The following is an 18,459-nucleotide window of genomic DNA, read 5'->3' on the forward strand; positions in this document are numbered from 1 at the left end:
AAAATATTTTACCAAGACCATGCTTTACTCCAGGCGACAGAGGAGATGAGCTTATCATAAAGCGAATTTTCCAGTGGTGTCATGTCCTGGGACTGTGGATTTAAGTATATCTTCGCTTTTTCTCCAACTCTTAAGGCAGGAGTGATGTGCAAACTCCAGGAGAGAGATGACATCGGACGAATTGAACTGGTTCAGAAGCTGGCAAGAGAAAACTGTCAGTTTTTGCAGACAGACAAAAAGGAACAGGAGAAATCTGAACACGTAAGCCCTTTTTCTCTTGGGGATGCAGGCTTGAAGGGGTGAAAAATGTTTCTGCCTCATTGTATGTTTGAAGGAAAAAAATACTTTAAATTCTTTAGTTTTGTTTTTCCCCCCAAAAGCATACTCCTTGGTAAAAATGACAGCTGCTCAAAACTCTAAGCCAGCCGTTCATAACACTGGATTTATAAGAGAACTCTTCCCAAAAGTAAATCACATAGAAATATAAGAACACATGTAAGCAAGTACAGATGCATGTCTATTTATGATTTTGATTTGATGTCTTTCGAGTTTGACTTTGGGAATGTCAGCCCATCAGATAGTTTGTGGGGTATGAATTTTGAAAGTATATTCCTATGTACTTCTATGATGAGTCTGGGGTGGCTCTAGTTAGCAAACAGATGTATCCTGAGTTAGTAGAAATAAATGAGAGCAGAGTAACAGATTATAGATGCTTTCCCCGGAGTGGGGGAGTCAGAAGAAGAGTTTTCCCAGTATCTTCTGAATGTTTGTGTTCCAACAAAAGTTACACTGTTCAGTTGTAGTTAAACTGGAGGAAAGGGACGCTGTGCTCGGTTCTCCTGAAAGCCGTCATTCAGACTGAGCCTTAGAACTGAGATGCCTTCCGTCAGGCCAGGGCAACAATGGCACCACTTTTTTCTGCTACGCATTGTTGTCTGCTGACTTTGTGTTATTGTTTGTAAGACTTCGCTCCCAGTGCCCAACTATCCCGGATTGCTCATGAAGGGGAAAATTCCTCAGTGCTTATAAACATGTCTCCCTCTGATTTTAATTTTCCCTTGGAATTTTATTTTCACCAAAGGGGAAAAATTTGCTTCATGCCTTCTCTTCTCCAAGGCCATGAGCACAAATGTCAGATTTTTACTGAGCAGGAGAGGAGGTGAGATGTTCAAGCGTGGGAGGCTGTTTAGGTCAACATAACACATCTCTAACTGCAACATCACATCATAACAAGTGGTGTCTTGAGGGGGAGTATGATTAAGCACTTTCAAAGCCTCGTAACTGAGCTATTCAGGGGGACCATTGACTTTAAGTGAGAGTGGACGTGTCAGGAGCCTTCAGTTCACTAGGGACTATTGAAAAATTCAGGGACTTGTTTAAATTGTTAAAAGCACCCTGAAGGATGACTCTGTCAAAGACTGACTCTTAATCTCCGCCATGTCCTTAGAATATTTGGGATTAGTGTGTGACTTAAGCTTCTCAAAACATTGTTCCTTTTGATTGATTTAAATTGGAAGAGCAACAGTTTTCATTTACCATATTTTGTTGATTTCAAATTGCATGTTTCCTCCACATTTTAGCATCTCTGAAATCAGGATAAGTCTTAATGATTGATCATATGAAAACACAACCTTGTTTAACTGTGAGCATTTATCTTTCCTAGTGGTCCTTAAAATGAATGATATGTATTACAGTGAATTGCATATTCAGTTCAGTGGAACAGCGACAGCCTGAGGGTAGGGCAAGAACTTTTAAAGCCAGACAGATAGAGTGCCACTTAACCACGGCTAGAAATCATCAGTCTTATGCCTCAAACAACTTTAGGCTTATTTAAAAAGATCGCTGTATTGCGTTTGCCTTGCATTTAATTGAATCCAGAATATTATAGTTACAGTTAATGAGACTATCATATCTTCTAAAAATATAAGTGAAATCTGAACTTAGTGCTGGTAATTGTAAAGACTTGTAACTTAGGATAGAAATTTACTGGTATAAGATTTACAGCTTTGTTTATGGTTATCTACTCTCTGTTCTCTTTAATCCTTCATTTTAAGATCGTAAAATAGAACACTAAGGTTTGTTACTTTTTGCATGAATGTCGTAATATGGATGCATTACCAGCTCTGAAGTACTTATGTTCCTGAGAGAAAAAAGGTGTATAAATAAACATTGGCATTATGGCCTTTGCTACTAGACCTCACCTACTGCAGTTTAGAGTAAGGAGAGGTGAATATTCAGGATCTTTCCTCCTTAGTGATGAACATAATCTCAGCCATTCTGCCATGTCCCTCCATGCAAGATGACAGCAGTTGAACTGATCTGCTCTGCAAGCTGATATTTATGCAGGGCTCTACTCTATGGATTATTTGACACTAGATGCTTATACTTTTTGCAGTAATGTATTAGCAAAAAAAAAAAAAAAAAAACCCATCTGGTCGATTTTCTTACTCATTTACGTCTTGAGCATTTGATAGAGCTGTATACACATTGGCTTGCACTCTGAGTTCACTGTGCTCCCTGCCCTCAATCTCTTTTCAGTGGCAGTCATCTGCTGTGGCTCACGAAAACCCGGGGATAACACGCAGTATGTACAGAGGAAACGGTCATTTACTTAATGTAAACCTAGGCCCGCAGTTTCTTCTTTTACAACAGTAACAATAATGACCAAGCCCCGGAGTTAGATACAGATTTCCTTTCTTTTACGATTTTAAAATCCTTCAGCTACGTCATCTACCATTCCTGGGCCAAAGTTATTTAAGTAGACAATGGTGAAATTTGAGTTAGAATCTAAGTTACCCATTGATTTTTTTTTTTAAACTAAACTACACTGCTTCTACAGTTCTAGAATACCACATCCCTTTAAATGCATAGTGCCAAAATGAAACAGCTCCTTCTTAAAGTACTACTGAATAGAAAAAGAATAAAGCTTTTGTTGCTGGCACATCTTGTTACAAATAGGAGCTTAGAGCTTTCTGGGTAGGGCATTTCTAATATTTTCTTAAACTGGTCAATGCCATTATTATAAATGCATGCAATTAGAGAAACACTTCACTGTGCTTTTGCCAAGGTATTTCTGAAAGAAAAATATTTAAATGTATAATCAACACAAGTTTCTCAGGAAGCACTTGGTTTTCTTATTTTATATTAACAAGCTGTAGGTAAAATTAGGCAACGCTCATTACTAAGTGTTGAAAATTATGATGTGAGAACTTGAAGAAGGGGACAGAAGTTGGTTATTTCTCCTAAACATGATGATAGTGGGATTAACATTGGGTCATCAACTCTTTAAAGAAATTACCTCTTATGTAGACATCATATTTCCCCATCTTAATCTGATTATATTAACAGAGGAAGGGGCACATGTTACCAAATGGGGACGTTCAGGCTTGACCTGGAAGGCTAATGGTCACAGCACAGTTTGACAGGGAAGAGCCTCGAAGTCACAGGACTAGCAAAAGACATATGACTTGAGCCCTGGGCGATTCATGGGGAATGAAGGGGAGTGGGCTGTAAGAGAGGTTACGATTCATTTGTGTAAGCCCTCGTAAGGCACTGAAAGGAGTTTAGGCTTGCCTTTCTGGCAAAGGGAAGCCATCAATGAAGGGAAGTGTGGCACAATCAGGTGCAGTCTTCCTAAGATCTTTCTGGCATTGGCTTAGAGGAAAAAATAAGTGGAAAAGAGGAAAGTGTTGGAGAGAATCCTTAGAAAACGATGATAGTGAGTCAGTGAAAGGTGAAAGCCTGAACCAAGGTGGTAACTTGGGAAATAAGAAGGCTGTAGATGACAGGAGTCACTGAGATGGTAAAACTGGCAGTATTTGATGGCTGGTGATGGGGAGGGGTGTGGGGTAAGAATGTGTGTTATATTAAGCATTTTTTAAGTTTTTATTAAGGCTTCTTTGGTATAGTGGTAGACATAAGAATATTCTGTTTAGCATTAGAATGGTTGGTCACCTTTGGTGAAAAGCTACAAGACATTGACCTTGCTTTGTTTCCTTGCAGTATGTTTCAGGTGTCTGAGACACAGACACCTGAGTATCTAGACCACTCAGTGTTTATCTCCCTGGCAAATTGTTGGGTCAGGGTTCTGGCTTACAGCATGGGAACCGCATAAACCATCTTCTCATACCAGACCATTGGAAAATTCCTTGGGCAGACAGTCTCTGGTAGCCACAAAATTAACTGATTTTAATTTTAATAATTAAAATTAATTTAGCCAAAGCTTTGGCATTTCCTGCAATGATGTGTGCGCCTTGTTCAGAATTATCTGTGATTTTAGGGATGCTCTCTTGACCCATGTAATCTGAGTTGGCATTACTAAGCTGTTACTTTAGAATGCTCTTGATCATTTATTCATTCCATATACCTTTATTAAAGCTGGTGTCCTAGGGGATTCAGAATAACTATGGTGGCTTCTACCCTGAAGAAGTACAGTCAGGTGTAGAGAGAAGACAATGACGCAGATAACTGAGACATAAGGAAACAGTGTCGATAATCTCCAGAGAGATACACAGAAGTCAGAAGAAGAATTTACACCCAGGGAAACAGGATTCTCTGTTACAGCAGAGGTAAAGTGTGATGTGAGAGCTGGGCTAGAGCGGACTCAAGTCTGATGGCTTCTGGCTGCGTCTTCTCTCCCTAGTCATTGCAGGAGGCAGGGCTGATAAGGACAGGAACCTGGGACATCCAGAATCATGATAATCTCAAGAAAGAGGAATGACCAGGCCCACCCTGCATGGAACAGACAGAACAATTACATAAGGAAGGGATGGTGGTGGCAGATGTGGGAAGGATAAAAGAGAATGCGAAGGTGCCTGCTTCGTTTGAGTCCTAAGTTAGATTTGAACAGCATGTAAACTGCTCATACTTTTGTAGCCGTGAAATAGCTGTATTAAAGAATATATCTAGAGGTGGATAGTTTTCTGGGACACAATGTACTATTGCCCAGAAGAACCAAACTATTCCTAAAATGTAGCTTTGGTAGCGTATTGACTTGTAGTGTATACATGGCAGTAGTAGCTGCTAAAGTGAGTTCCTAAATTCTGAAGTGCAGAAATGTGGGTCTGTAAAATGTGTGTGAGAGCTCTGCTAAGCAATGCTTCCCTAGGGACTCTGTCTATAGCCCTCCCTCTCCCCACCGGTTTTCTCCAGTTCCTTTGTTAAGACTGAGGACCCACCCTACTTCCTTCCCCTTTTCCCATTCACTTATGAAATATGGGTGGGAAGGGGATTTTGCACATTCTGAAACTTAACCTTGGCGTAGTCTGCTGCCAGGGTAGCGTCCCTGTCACTCAGCCTCAACCAGGATTTCCTTTTCCCTGTTTCCTGCAGCCTCATCCTGCAATTCTGCCTACGTCAAAGGCTTCCTTGTTCACAGATGACTAGGGGAGACCTAGGGTTTTCTGGCTGCTGTCCCTCTTACTTCACCTATTAAAAGTTAGTCTCTGCCTTTTTCCAACTTCTCTTTGGTCCGTTACTTTGTTTTAAAAATAAGGCTAAGCATAAGGTGAAAGCCCTCTTTTTACTCTACGTGAAACACTAAAAGCAAAAGTGGTTTTATCATTCTGTATTCAAACTTGCATCATGTATGTAGGCAAGTAAAGTTTAGAGCAACCATGGCATTACTCAAAGTTTATCAACAATTTAGTTTAACCAAGAAACTACTTAACTACAAACAGAATTTTGTAACATTATTGCTTAATAATGAAAGCCAGAATTCAGGTACATATAATGGGCAATTCATAATATGTTAAGTTGCCCGCCTGACAAACCGCTGTGTAGACATGATGTTGTTTTTCTTAATAACAAAAACTTGACTTTGCGTTGGTTTCGTGCTAAGGTCCCCTTTCATAGGAAGGAGACTTATTTGAATGAATGATTCTAGTTCATTTTTGACCAGGATTAATATGGCCACAGAGTAACACAAAAAAATGGTAGAAGATGGTTCATGCCTCCCAGAAGTTTACAAGTGAGCTGGGGGGGAAATTCACACATGGAAACAAGTAATCTCCAAGTGTTTTACTACTGTGACAGACATTGAGAGAGGGAAACACCCCTGGTAAACACATTTCACAACTGCAGCAGCCCATGCTCCTCTGCATTCCACAGCAAGGCTTACAAGTGTGGTTCGCTTCCCGTGCTCTTTAAATTCTGGTTTGTTGCAATTATTTATTTATTTGTTTATTTGCCAGGAAAATGGCAGCTGAGCTGCCAGTGAAAGCGGCGTGCTCATGCTGTCTGGTGGAGCCATCTGCTCATTAGCTCTGTTTTTAAGTTCTCACAAGAAGCCCATTGCAAGTCCCGACACTGATATTTTTTTTTTAATGAGTTTCAACGTTTTTAAAGAGAGAAATTTGTCATTATGGCATTTGTTTTTTTTAAATACTCAAGGTTATTTTAAAAAGCCCAGTTAAGAAAAGTGATACTGGCTCAGTGAGATTTATCAAGATCATGTTCTCAAAGATCTTGTATTCCCCATGGGACAGATGCTGCTCCCTAGGTTGATGAAGTTCTTACTCTTAAAAAATTAAAGTAGTTGTGTCGTCTCTAAAATGTCCGAGCGGGGCACCTGGGTGGCTCAGTTGGTTAAGCGTCTGGCTTCAGCTCAGGTCATGACCTCCTGATCCATGAGTTCAAGCCCCACGTCGGGCTCTGTGCTGACAGCTCAGAGCCTGGAGTCTACTTCAGATTCTGTGTCTCCCTCTCTGTCTGCCTCTCTCTTTCTCTCAAAAATAAATAAACATTACAAAAAATTTTTTAAATAAAACGTCTGAGAAATCATTAAAATGAGATATTGAGAATCAGGTTATTTTTCTTTTGTTTATGCCCTCGCCGGGGGGGGGGGGGGGGGGGGGGGGGGGGGGGGGGTGTCTTGCTCCAGACCCTGGACAACCTTGCATTCTTTTCCTTTCTACCCCCATCAAGGCCTGATCTGCATTATTGCTAATAATACAACAATATCATTACCTTCTAGATTGTTGTCTGATTAGGTAACACTAGAAATCTTTGGTAGTTTGGTTTCATTTTTTGTTCATAATGGATGCCTTAACACCAAAAGGTAGGGAAAAGATGCACAGACAGATGGGCAGTCCTTCACAGACAGATGGACAGTATTTCATGACAACTATGTACCACTGAGGCTTGGAGAAATAAGAACATGAAGAGATCTCAGGGAGAAGGAAGACATAGGTACCAACTTATAAAGTGCTTTCATTCCCGTGGAAGGTCCTGAGACATCAAAGCCTGCAGAGAGCTAACACTGCAAGAAATTCAGAGGCTGAATTCACAGTTCTCTGTGTGGTAAGTGTTCTGCAGAGTGCTATGGAAGCTTGTCACAGGGGTCTAGGGAGACATGCATACATCCCTGAGGAAGAGAGAATCTGAAGGGCCAGAGGCATCACTAGGAGAACTGAGGAAAGACAGGCATTGCTGGCAGATGAGGGAACACGAGTGAGGATGCGAGTGTGAACGGCTCATGCCAAGAGATGATGCTGCAGCCCCGGGGGCAGAACCAAGTGGCTGGGGCATGGCCGCAGGGGGAGGGCCACGGGGGCCAGAGGATGCAGAACCTTACAGGCTTAGCCAAAAATTGTGTGCTCCTAGCCAGATAGCTTTGAGCTCTTGTGGAGAATTTTATAAGCAAGAGAGAAGAAGGTGATTTACAGTTGAATTTTTGAGACTCCTCTGCTGCAGCGCCAGAATGGGTTTGCAGGAAGATGGGTCACACTCGCTTCCTTTTTTCACAGGCTTCTCTGTTGGTTTTACAGAAGCAGTCACCAGCATAAACTAAGGATTTCGTGTGAGGAGCTCCAGTCCGTGAACTTGAGCTAAAGTCCCTGGGAAGGCAGAATGTCCAATTATAGCTCAATTCTGATTCTTTAGCTTTACCCTAAAATACACCACCACACTATCATTTTCTTGAAAACGCTGGCTGTGATTCAGTCCTGTTTTTATAGAAATGAATTTTGAGCTTGCATGTCATGTGAATACTTTCTGTTAATGACATAAGCTTATATGTTCACTTTAAAAATACTTACTCTGTGGTATAATGTTTGCCTCATATTGATTCAGCCAAAGTTTGGTGATTTCTGAGTGATTCAAATACTTCAGTTGATAAAGATGAGGAAAAGAAATGTATAAAAGATTTCCATATAAGATGGAAAGAATTTTTTTTTCCTTTTGCAATGGGAAATGGATTGAAGGAGGATTCCATCTGGCATACAGCAGCCCTAAATGTTGTCTTAAGATAGCAAAAATAGAAGATTGCTTAAAATACCATAACAGAACATAACAGACTGCGGCCAAGTGTGCAGCACATATTTCTCTGATAAATCATGTTAAATACCCACATTTTACTTAAAACATGACCATGTTCTTATTTTTCATTACATAAAAATTTGTCTTCAATTAAAAAAAAAAAAAGTCCATTCCATTACTGAAGCAGGAAAGGTTTGTTTTTTTTCTGTAGAAGTTGATGCTACAGCCCTTAGGTTTACCTGGAATAGATTTCTTAATTTTTCTGGTGGTTGTTGTTTTCCAGGATTTCCCTCCTATATTAAAAAAAAATGGAGAAATAAGATATGGCATGTAGATTCATTTACTGTACATTTGTCCATAATTAAGTGAACAAGGCTCAACAATTTTAAGAAGCCCTTGTAAATGTCCTCTTTGTTCAGGTTCCAGGAATGGCTGGGCATGATTGAGGCAAGCTGAGTCAGAATAAAGGATTAGGGGCTCCTCGGGATCCAAGAAACACATAGAGGGAGAGACTAATGGTGATAATAAGACAATTAAGATGGCAGGAAGTGGCTTGGGGGTAGGGATTTGTAGGGAGGCTCATGAAAACTTAATGAGTCATAAGAGCATATCTTGGTGATTGCAAAAGTGGGGGTGGGATAGAAATAAGGTAAAATTTTGGCCCTCTGTAGTCAATGAGGAGAGAGAATGGTACTTCAGACAGATGAGTCCCTAAACCTTTCATGATCTTGCCTTGGCTAGGATTTATAGAGGTAAAACAAGCTTCATATTGACACTCTTATGAATACAGAAGTCTAATGATCCCCAAATGGTGCAATGCATAATAAAATCCTAAACTGAATTTTATGCTTGATGGATGCTATCACTTTCTTGCTGCTCAGTGAACTTACTGTTATTACAAATTGGGGGATTGTGATGATGCGTTATTTTTTGCAATCAATCTGAGTATCCTGGAGTTTTCCTCTGAGAGTCATAGCCAATGGGAAGAACTTGAGATATCCTGTGTCCTGATTGTTTGGGTAAGAAAAACTTTCAATCAAAAACTGGCACCTGCTAAATAGGATTATAAAGTGTTCCTCTAAAATGGGCAATAAATACTATACAGTCCATTAATTCTGTTGTAAGTTTGTTAATCACAAGAAAAGTTTAGAAATATGTCCATTAATGATATTCTTCTTGTAAAAATAGATACCTTTTAATGCCTGTAATCAGAAGCAAAAAAAATCATTAATAAAAATAATAACTAGAGATCTTTTAGGTTTGTTAGAGAAAGTTATAATTCAATCTTGGTGTTTTTATCTGTGTTCCTAAAAATGGAGTTTGTGGGGACATTAAGTGAGGCTAGCTTGATTGAAATGACCTTTGTCCCCATAAAACATTTCTGATGAACTGCTTCTCCCCTATTTATTACCAGTTTCCCTATCAGAAAATTAACCCAGCAACTCCCAAAAGCAGGCACAAGCAATTTTGTCCGCAAAAAATAAATGGGATCATTCAGTGCTTTTCATCAAATATCCCTAGGGAGGCAGAGCTCTAAAAAATTATCTCAGTATTAAAACAATACTCAGAGATAACTCTAAAAACGTGGGAACCAAGAGGGTAATTGAAGCCATGGAGATAATACTGTGTCCTCTAGTAATTTGTATGACTGGAATTTTAAAAGATGTAAGTGAACAGAACTACAAAATATAAAAATGGCAGAGACACGTAGCACACATGGCCCCAGTTGGTGCTGATGTAGAGCAACAGGTTTGAGGTTAAGGGATAAGCCAACCAAGGTGGTAAAGGGAAGATTTTGAGTGTGGGTGAGGCAGAATTCTGACTAACCTTAAAATCCAAGAGAAGAAGTCTTGGAACGAAGCAGAGAGCCAATTTTATTCTGATTGTCTTCTGAGGAATATACTTGAATGCCAGATGCTTGTGGACAGAAACGTTTCATGACTTGTTGAACTATTAAATGCCATTTCCATTATAATTTGGCAATCAAGCCTGACTTTATCTCAATTTTAAGTAGATCACATTTCCGTCCCAACTCGGTAAATCTCAGATTCCTGTCCTTCAGTATTATTCATAATCTTGGCATAGAGCAGAGATCTGCACAGACCTGAGGAAAGTTCACCACACCCTGGAAAAATCCTTGTTCATAAAGATCAGAGAGCCCTAGGTGTGTTCAACACCTGCAGCTGTTGTTTCTCTTGTTGTACACCCCCCACGGCTCTGCAAGGCTTGCCACTTTGGCGTCTTTGCCCTGATCTCTACTCTTACGTATCACATCTGGTGACTCCAGAACCTCTGGTGAAGAATATGGTGGAAGAAATGTTGCTAGTCCATTTTGGCCTAAACCTAAGTTTTTGAGACTACTTCAATCCGGAAGAGAAAAGCCAGAAATGGTGTCTCTTCCTTCTGAGTGACAGAGGATGGCAGGCTGCAGGCATAGCAGTCTGAGGGGCCCTAAAGAGAAGAGCTGGGTAACACAGGCTCATGGGAGACCCGGAGGGAATTGACAGTGCATTCCTTGGTTGAATGTGGTGACCTGCCAACGCTGGAGAATTCGGTCACTTACCTAACTGCGCTGAGATCTTCAGACAGAAGCCAGCATCCCTCATCAGACATGGAGTTTGTCTACCATTAGCAGCTGATCTCGGATTCCCAAGCCTGAGCTCAGAGACATGATGAGAAAGAATCCTAGTAGGTGAGGATGGGTGGCAGCCAAATAGCTATTCAGCTTGCTGCTGCCAGTAGTGATCATTCAGCCATTACACATAAAATTAACTTGGTTGAGGGCCCAATTTTTAAGCTCAGTAGAACTTTCTCCTTTTCATATATAGAGCAGATTTTTCAAATACCTGGCTAAGATTAATTCAGTCTTGCCTTCATTCATTAAGAAAAACATTTGTTGAGCACCTATGACCCAGGCACCACACAAAACAGAGCAGAGACGGGAGTGAGCAAGATCTGATTTGAGCCTCAAAGGCCCCCTCCCCTCTCTACGGAGGGAGAGAACAAAGATAGGAGACTGAAGAGGACCACCCTACCCACAGAAGAAAGGGGCATACTTTGAATAAGATATTTGTTTCCAGAAAATTGTTACTTCACATTCCTGTGAGGCATTTGCTAAATTCAGCATCATTTTGTACTTCCTGGGTTAGGACCGGGAAAGGACATAAATCATAAAAGGCAAAGGTCATACTTCTCAAATCTTAAGAAAGTTACATATTGTTGGCATTTGCCATTTTCCCCTCCTCCCATGCGCTAGCTACGAAATACACTTTTTAAAATAGTATACTGTTTATAGTTTGGGGCCTGTTTTACTGATTGAATTTGCTTCTGAAAACAAGTTTCTTGAAGAGGTTATAGGTGTTTTAACAATCGACAGCAAGGTATCAGGCACCTTGCTGGAGTTTATAGCACATTTCTGTGAAAGGTTTTTTTTTTTTTTTTTTTTTTTTGGTTTAAAATTGTTCTACTGATTGCAAAAGTAATACACGGCTTTTGCAGAAAATTTAGAAATATTAGAAAGCTACAGGAAGAAAAATTTAGTGGGCAACCATGATTGTCCCTCACCTTGCCCAGTGTGTCAGTATATACATTATGAGTCTTGCCTTATGTTTTCGTGGTGTACTTTACTTAATCACCCTTCAGTTTGGGCACAAATATGTTTACAAATTTTGCTGTTATAAATGATCTGACATGTACAACTCTAGAAAATTTTTTACCTAAATTTTTAAAATAAAGTTTGATTTATTTTGAGAGAGAGAGAGAGAGAGCGTGTGTGTGTGTGTGTGTGTGTGTGTGTGTGTGTGTGTGTGAGAGCAGAGGAGGGGTAGAGACAGAGCGAGAGGAAAATTCCAAGCAGGCTCTGCACTGTCATCATGGAGCTGGACCTGGAAACTCATGAACCACAAGATCATGATGTGAGCCAAAACCAAGAGTCTCATACTTAACCGACTGAGCCACCTAGGCGCCCTAATTTTATATTTCTTAAGGATAAACTCCTAGCTTAGTAATTTCTACTTACAGGTATGAAATGTTCATCTCTTTTATGTTTTTGCTCACTTTCCATAAAGCTTGTGCCAGTTTTCACTTACATCAGCGATACGTGAAAGTACTTGTTTTGTAATGTCCTCACCCTTACCCTCATTGAACATTGTGATTCTCAGGGGAAAAAATTAATTATTTTTTTTTTTTGGTTGATGGGGGGAAAGTATTACCTAGTTCAAATTCAAATTTCTCATGAGGTTGGACATTTGCAATTTATATCAATCCATTATCTTTCTTCTATAAATAACCTGTTTACCTCCTTTGCCCATTTTTCCATTGGAATTTTTCTCATTGATTTGAATAAGTTCTTTATATATTAAGCATATGCATCCTATTTACTGCATGTAGTTTTCTCCCATTTGTTTCTTGTTTACTTATTTTTATATGTATATGAGCAAAACAGTTGATTCACATTTTTTAATTTTTAAAAATACCATGAAAATGAAAAAGTCCTTCCCCATTCTGTGGCCAGATACTCAATTTTATTTTCTTCTATTTCTTCTAGAATTGAACTTTTCACTTCTGTCTTCAGTTGATTTACTATTTTGTTACCAGTGTTTAAAAAATCCATTTTATTCTGGTGGAATTAAAATTCTGTTAACCAACTTCCTCCAAATTAAATATATTGAGTACAAATGGAGTGAGTCACATTACCTCTTTGAGCTTCACTTTTCTCATCTATAAAGTTAGGAGATGAGTGCTCTAAGATTTCTTCTACCTCTCAAATTCTTTTCTTAACTTGAAGACACCACCCCCTCTCCCCCCAAATTCATCAGCATCCTTACTTTTGAGTGTTGGTACTTCTTGGGAAATTGTTGCCATTTTATAGCAGATAACAATTGATTACCCAGGAGGCTTTCAGTAGGCATTTTCTACTATGATGGAACATGTCTATCAATGCCAAGAATCATTCCGTTCTTTTATGTTCTAAAAATACTCCTGTGGATAGAACTTCTAAAAATTTACTCTCTGTGAAATAGTGTCGATATGGGACAGATGGCTGATCGAGCATATCCAGGGTACCTCTGCTATCAGGGTATTATAGTTATATTTCATGTCAAGTCATTAAATACTTGGAATTGTTTTCCTGAGTTCAGAATGTCCTGAAGAGGATTGAGAAATGCAATTCCCAAATAATGACAAACCAAAAAAATGTTAGATCTTACTGCCTTGAACTCTTAGAAATAACAAGGAAGTGGACTAGCTGTTTATACTGGCTAATAAGTTCATTAACTAACCACTATCCACAGCCTAGCTCCAAACTACTCCTTTAAAAAAAAATGCAGATTTATAGCTCTCCTATAAAGAATTTACTCTTTGAGGGCAATCCCCATTTTTATTTGGACTTTCATCCCCAGTGTCTAGCGCTAGGCTTTCAATCAATGTTTGAATCCAACAGAGAAGGCATTTGTAGGTGGTTTGAGATGTTTTTCCCAAGTTCAACCAAACCAAATCTGTACAAATCCAAAGTTTTACCAGATCCAAGTTTCCAGTTCTATGGAGATTTTCAGCTTTCAATGAAAGATTTTGTACTATAGGGAATTTACCTGAAAAAGCAGGCAGAAAAGACCGGGAGATTCATCACCAACAGTCAGTTTCTAAGTGTAGACAAGCCTTTGGGAGAATTCATACTTGGTAAAAAGTAGACAAAAGCTTTGAATCTTGAGTCACAGATTATGGAGCAAGGATTTTACCCTAGGCAGGTTTGTCTATGATGATTTAGATCCTCTTTGGCACCCAAGTACAAGTTAATATTCAGAAAAATAGAAAGTATTTTTATCTATATTGTAGCATTGAAGTACTTCCATTTCTTTCCAGTGTATCTTTTCTTCACACACACCCATCCCCCACCCCAGAAAAAGAGGGAGAAAGACCAATACTATGCAACCAAATTTATTTTTGTCTTATTTTAACCACGTCTCTCTCTTTTTTTTTTTACCTTCTAATTTCGTTTGTATGCCTCTCACATAGTTTTAGCAATATTTCATTGCCTTTTAAATTCTCTTGACCTATTTTAATACCAACTTTCTATACTTTTGCAATGAACCAAGAGTAATACAATCTTACCTTTCTCCCAGTCTGCTTTCAAGCTGGGGAATGAGGTTTTTGAGATGTTTACTGCAGAGACCAAAGGTGTGCCTCTCTAAAAACACCAAGGAATGTACAAAACATGAAAAAACAAGAATATTTTCTTAAGTTGCTTGTGTTTCCTTGTCTCCATGCCATATGATCTAGCAGTTGGTACGCTAACTAGGAATTTTTCATTCCCTAACTTGCGTAAGTACTCAGGCTGCCTCTTTTATTACTGCTTTGCCCTCTCTAAAGTTAAAAATGCATGCATATGTGTGCACACACGCAGACACACACACGTAAACACACATTTACATAAACGCAAAAGAGATTTGGGAAGAGTTACAGAGTTCCTTGACTTGGAGCCTTCCCATTTTCCAAGCATATTACTTTATACTTTCTTTACTTTTTATTAAAACTTGTTTTCTGGCTTTACTGAGATATCATTGACAAATAAAAACCACATATGAAGTGTACAATGGGATGTTTTGATGTATGCATACATTGGAGTGATTATCCCAATCAAGGTAATTAACATATCTGTACCTCACAGTCACATGATATGTGTATGTCTGTGTGTGGTGAGAACACTTTAGATCTACTCGTAGCAAATTTCAAGTATTCACAACTTTGTAAATTTGAAGAATACTTCTGAGTCTGTTCAGAGCTCACTTTTTCAAGTAATTTCAGTTGATAATTAGGTTTTCACTTAATGGAAGTATTTTCAAATAACTGAATTTCCTACAGGAGGAATTTGGAAGAAGAAGCCAAAGCTATAGGGAACAGTCAGGGCTAGCGTATCAAGTACTGTGCTAAAAATCCCTACTGTCCTCTTGTTACTCAGATTTTAAAGGCTTCTATAAAACTACTGTGCCTTATTCAAACCCCAAGTGACAAGGATATCTACAACTAAAATGTGGAAACTTTGAGTCATAATTTAGCATAGGTTTTCATCCCACCTCTCGGCTGCTTGGGGAGAGTGTCAAGATATTTTCCCTTTAGAATAACTTTGCAAGTATGTCACACACACATGCAGGGACACACACACGCAGTTGAAATTATTTGAGAATACTTGGAAACTAGAAGATATTTCTAGATAACATTTATATTTGTCACGTTTGTAAAATCTAGGAAACAAGATTTCAGATATTTTTTTTTTTTTCTGTCTCCGGTAACACACGTATTGTATTTTGAGGGCCGTCAGGATAAACCAGTAATGAGAGACAGAAATAAGAGCTGTTGCCGGCACTAAATCATCTCAGGTTTTCGCAGATACGTCGCAAGTGTATCCGTCTGCGTGGATGCCACGTATTGACGGAATTCACATTTGCAAAATATTGACAGTTTTTCTCCAGGGACCCTGGTGGTTGAATTTTTTCCCCTTTGTTCTTCTTCATGTTAGGAAATGCTTACAGATCTAGGATTTGAAGCATCCTCCTATCTTCTGAATTACCTTCAGGTAGGCTTCTATCAGGTCATATATGCACAAGGCAATGTCCTCAATTGCCTTTTGACCTAGACGTCTTAATTCCAGAGAAGCTAAGAGGTGAGACTTGGGTGATTCCCAGCTGATCCTTTGTATATTTATTTCCTTGGGTGCACTAACAAGGGTGAGTGTATGTAACTCATGAGTCTCAGAAGGAAATGACCATCATGTCTGGGGCAGAAAATTGACAGAAGCAGGGGGATTCAGTGGCCTGACCCCAGTGACAATGGCTGACATCACAGGTTGTTGATTGCTGCTGATGTTTTCTCGTGTTTACACGTTAGACTTGCTCGTGCTAAAAGATGCTGACTCCTCCCTTACAGATAGTCAGGAACCCCTCCCAAAGACGAGGAGCTCATAAAGCTCCTTAAAAAAAAAGCTTAAAATTTTATTTGAAAAATGTAAAAGTCAGAGACCACTGAAATTCATTGTCTCCCTTCTTTTAGATTTTAGCTTCTAGAAGTATATGGCTTTTTGGTGAGAGAGACTTAGGCTTGAGGGGTGAGGTGGATGCCAGAGAGAAACTATCTTGCACTCCCATGAAAATGAAGTTTCTCAATCCCCATCCCAGTTCTCTAACAGAGGGCATCCAGCCTTCTTTCCTCCAAGTTCAGTGAGCTCTGTAATTAACTTGCAGTGATGGCCTCTGGCTCTCTGTGGTACATACAGCACCAGACGGAGTAGTTTTCAATGCAACTGAAAAAGTTTGATAACATTATTTGTGTTTCTTTAAATATGGATGATATTTAAACACATACATGTGAACAAAATTGTAGCAAGGCCCTGATAAAAATTCAGTTTGTAACATTTTGTTCTTTCATATGCTTGGATGGCATACACTTACAGTATAGTTTTATGTTGTTCTGCATCCATTTATTGAGTGCTTTCTCTATGTCCAGCACTCATAACTAGGTCAGTAAGGTTAGTATTATCGCATTTCACAGGAAGGAAAACTGTTGCTGAGAGAGATTGAACAGCCCCATTAAGACCACCCAGCAAATCTAGGATATGAACTCAGGCAGGTCTGTCTTCACTTTGGTGACTATCAGTTTAACTGAATTCAGGTCATAGGTTCTTTGAAGGGCTGCCATCATCTGAGTTTGATTTTTGTGCTAAGAATTGGTTATTACCAATGAAATACAAATGGACCATATGTGTTGATTGTTCAGCAAATTATTTTATCTGGGAATTGGTGATGATAAAGGTAGTTTGGTGGTACGATGCTAGGCCTTTTGCATACACAGTCTTTTTTAGTGCCTAAGAACCTTCTGAGAAGCATAAATCCTCATATTTCAAATGACATTTTGGGATTTGGGGAGTACATTTTCTTCCCGGAACACAGCTATTAAATGGTTGTGGGATTTTTACTTTAGATAAGGCAAACCCTGTAACTTCTCTCCACTCACGATAGTTTGCGGCTGCCTCTGCAGCTGTGAACCCAGACTCTCTGAGGACAGGGCTGTCCCTGGATGAGAAGTGGCTCACAAGGTCTTGGAGTCAGAATCAAGCTTCGTTTCTCATATGGGTGAGCTGTGTCCATTACTCAGACTTTTTGCCTACATCTGACTTTGGAGCATCAGTTCCTAGCTACAGGCGATCTAGATCTTGTCCTTTTGTTCTGTAGGCTTATAACTTGAATTTCTCCTTTCTGCCCTAGCCTGCTATCTGGACTGAATCCCTGTGTGGCTGAACCCCTGCCTCCTTGCCCCTATCTCTCTGTCCTTAATCTTGGGCCATTCTGATGGACAGTATCTGTGCACTTATCCATAATTCACCAGGCCCATCATTGATTTACAGGCACTGTTGTTCCGAATGGTAACAACAGCACAGAGAACGAAACCAAGCCCCTGTTCTCATGCAGCTAATATCAGAGTAGAACTTGTCTTGCCATTTCCCCTCTCCTTTCTCCCCTTCATCCTCACCCCCAAATCTGGTCCTCAACCAAGAACTTTTATACTGGAACCAGAGGAGGACTTGCTGGGAAATACTTATCATAATATAAGCTTTTACTGATAGTGTGGAGCCTGCTTGGGATTCTGTCTCTTCTTCTCGACGACCTTGCCCTACTCATGTTCTTTCTCTCTCTGTCTCTGTCTCTCTCTCTCTCTGTCTCTCTCTCAAAATAAATAAACTAAAAAATTTAAGCTTTTATGATAAAAATGACATCTTTATGGTTTAACAGCTCTCAGGGATCACATAGGGAATGTTGGGTATGGAGCAAGGGGGAATCTGAATTGTAGTAAACCCATGTAGGAAGACTATTAAGATGCTAAAGCATGCAGGGATTAGATTAAGTCAGGTAGGGGAATACTAACATACGCTACTCTAAAGCTCTTAGATTTTTGAGTTGCTTTCCTGACAACAAGATGATGGACTCCATGACCTATGTGGAAGCATCTAAGATAATGGTAAGTTGACCCAAGCTTCTCTGAAAATGGAAAGGCCAGACATGCCACACCATCTACATTACATCCTCTCCTCCATTTGTACTTCTGCTCTGTGCTGGTGGGCCAGTGAGTCCTGACTCCTGTGGACTGTATCACCCAGGCTCTCTTGGATGCCACCTCCAAATGGGATGTGGCCACTGGGGGCCCCCACAGGAGATC

General features: G+C 39.7%; 1 protein-coding gene and 1 long non-coding RNA gene across 2 annotated transcripts in view; both read left to right on the forward strand.

Moving 5' to 3' along the window:
* The window catches only part of RAPGEF5 (Rap guanine nucleotide exchange factor 5), a 232,144-nt gene that overhangs the window by 125,133 nt on the left and 88,552 nt on the right, over window positions 1–18,459 (forward strand). Inside the window, exons 9-10 of the mRNA XM_040472454.1 lie at window positions 136–261; window positions 7,225–7,299. Coding sequence (XP_040328388.1) covers window positions 136–261; window positions 7,225–7,299 — 201 coding nt within the window. The remainder of the gene's footprint in view (window positions 1–135; window positions 262–7,224; window positions 7,300–18,459) is intronic.
* On the forward strand, window positions 9,873–12,030 carry LOC121028642 (uncharacterized). The gene is made up of 3 exons (XR_005789363.1): window positions 9,873–9,981; window positions 10,057–10,061; window positions 12,020–12,030. It is a non-coding gene; the product is annotated as an uncharacterized LOC121028642 (long non-coding RNA).

This window comes from Herpailurus yagouaroundi, unplaced genomic scaffold (assembly GCF_014898765.1).
Source record: "Herpailurus yagouaroundi ecotype Mexico unplaced genomic scaffold, PumYag 100, whole genome shotgun sequence".
Lineage (NCBI taxonomy): Eukaryota > Metazoa > Chordata > Mammalia > Carnivora > Felidae > Herpailurus > Herpailurus yagouaroundi.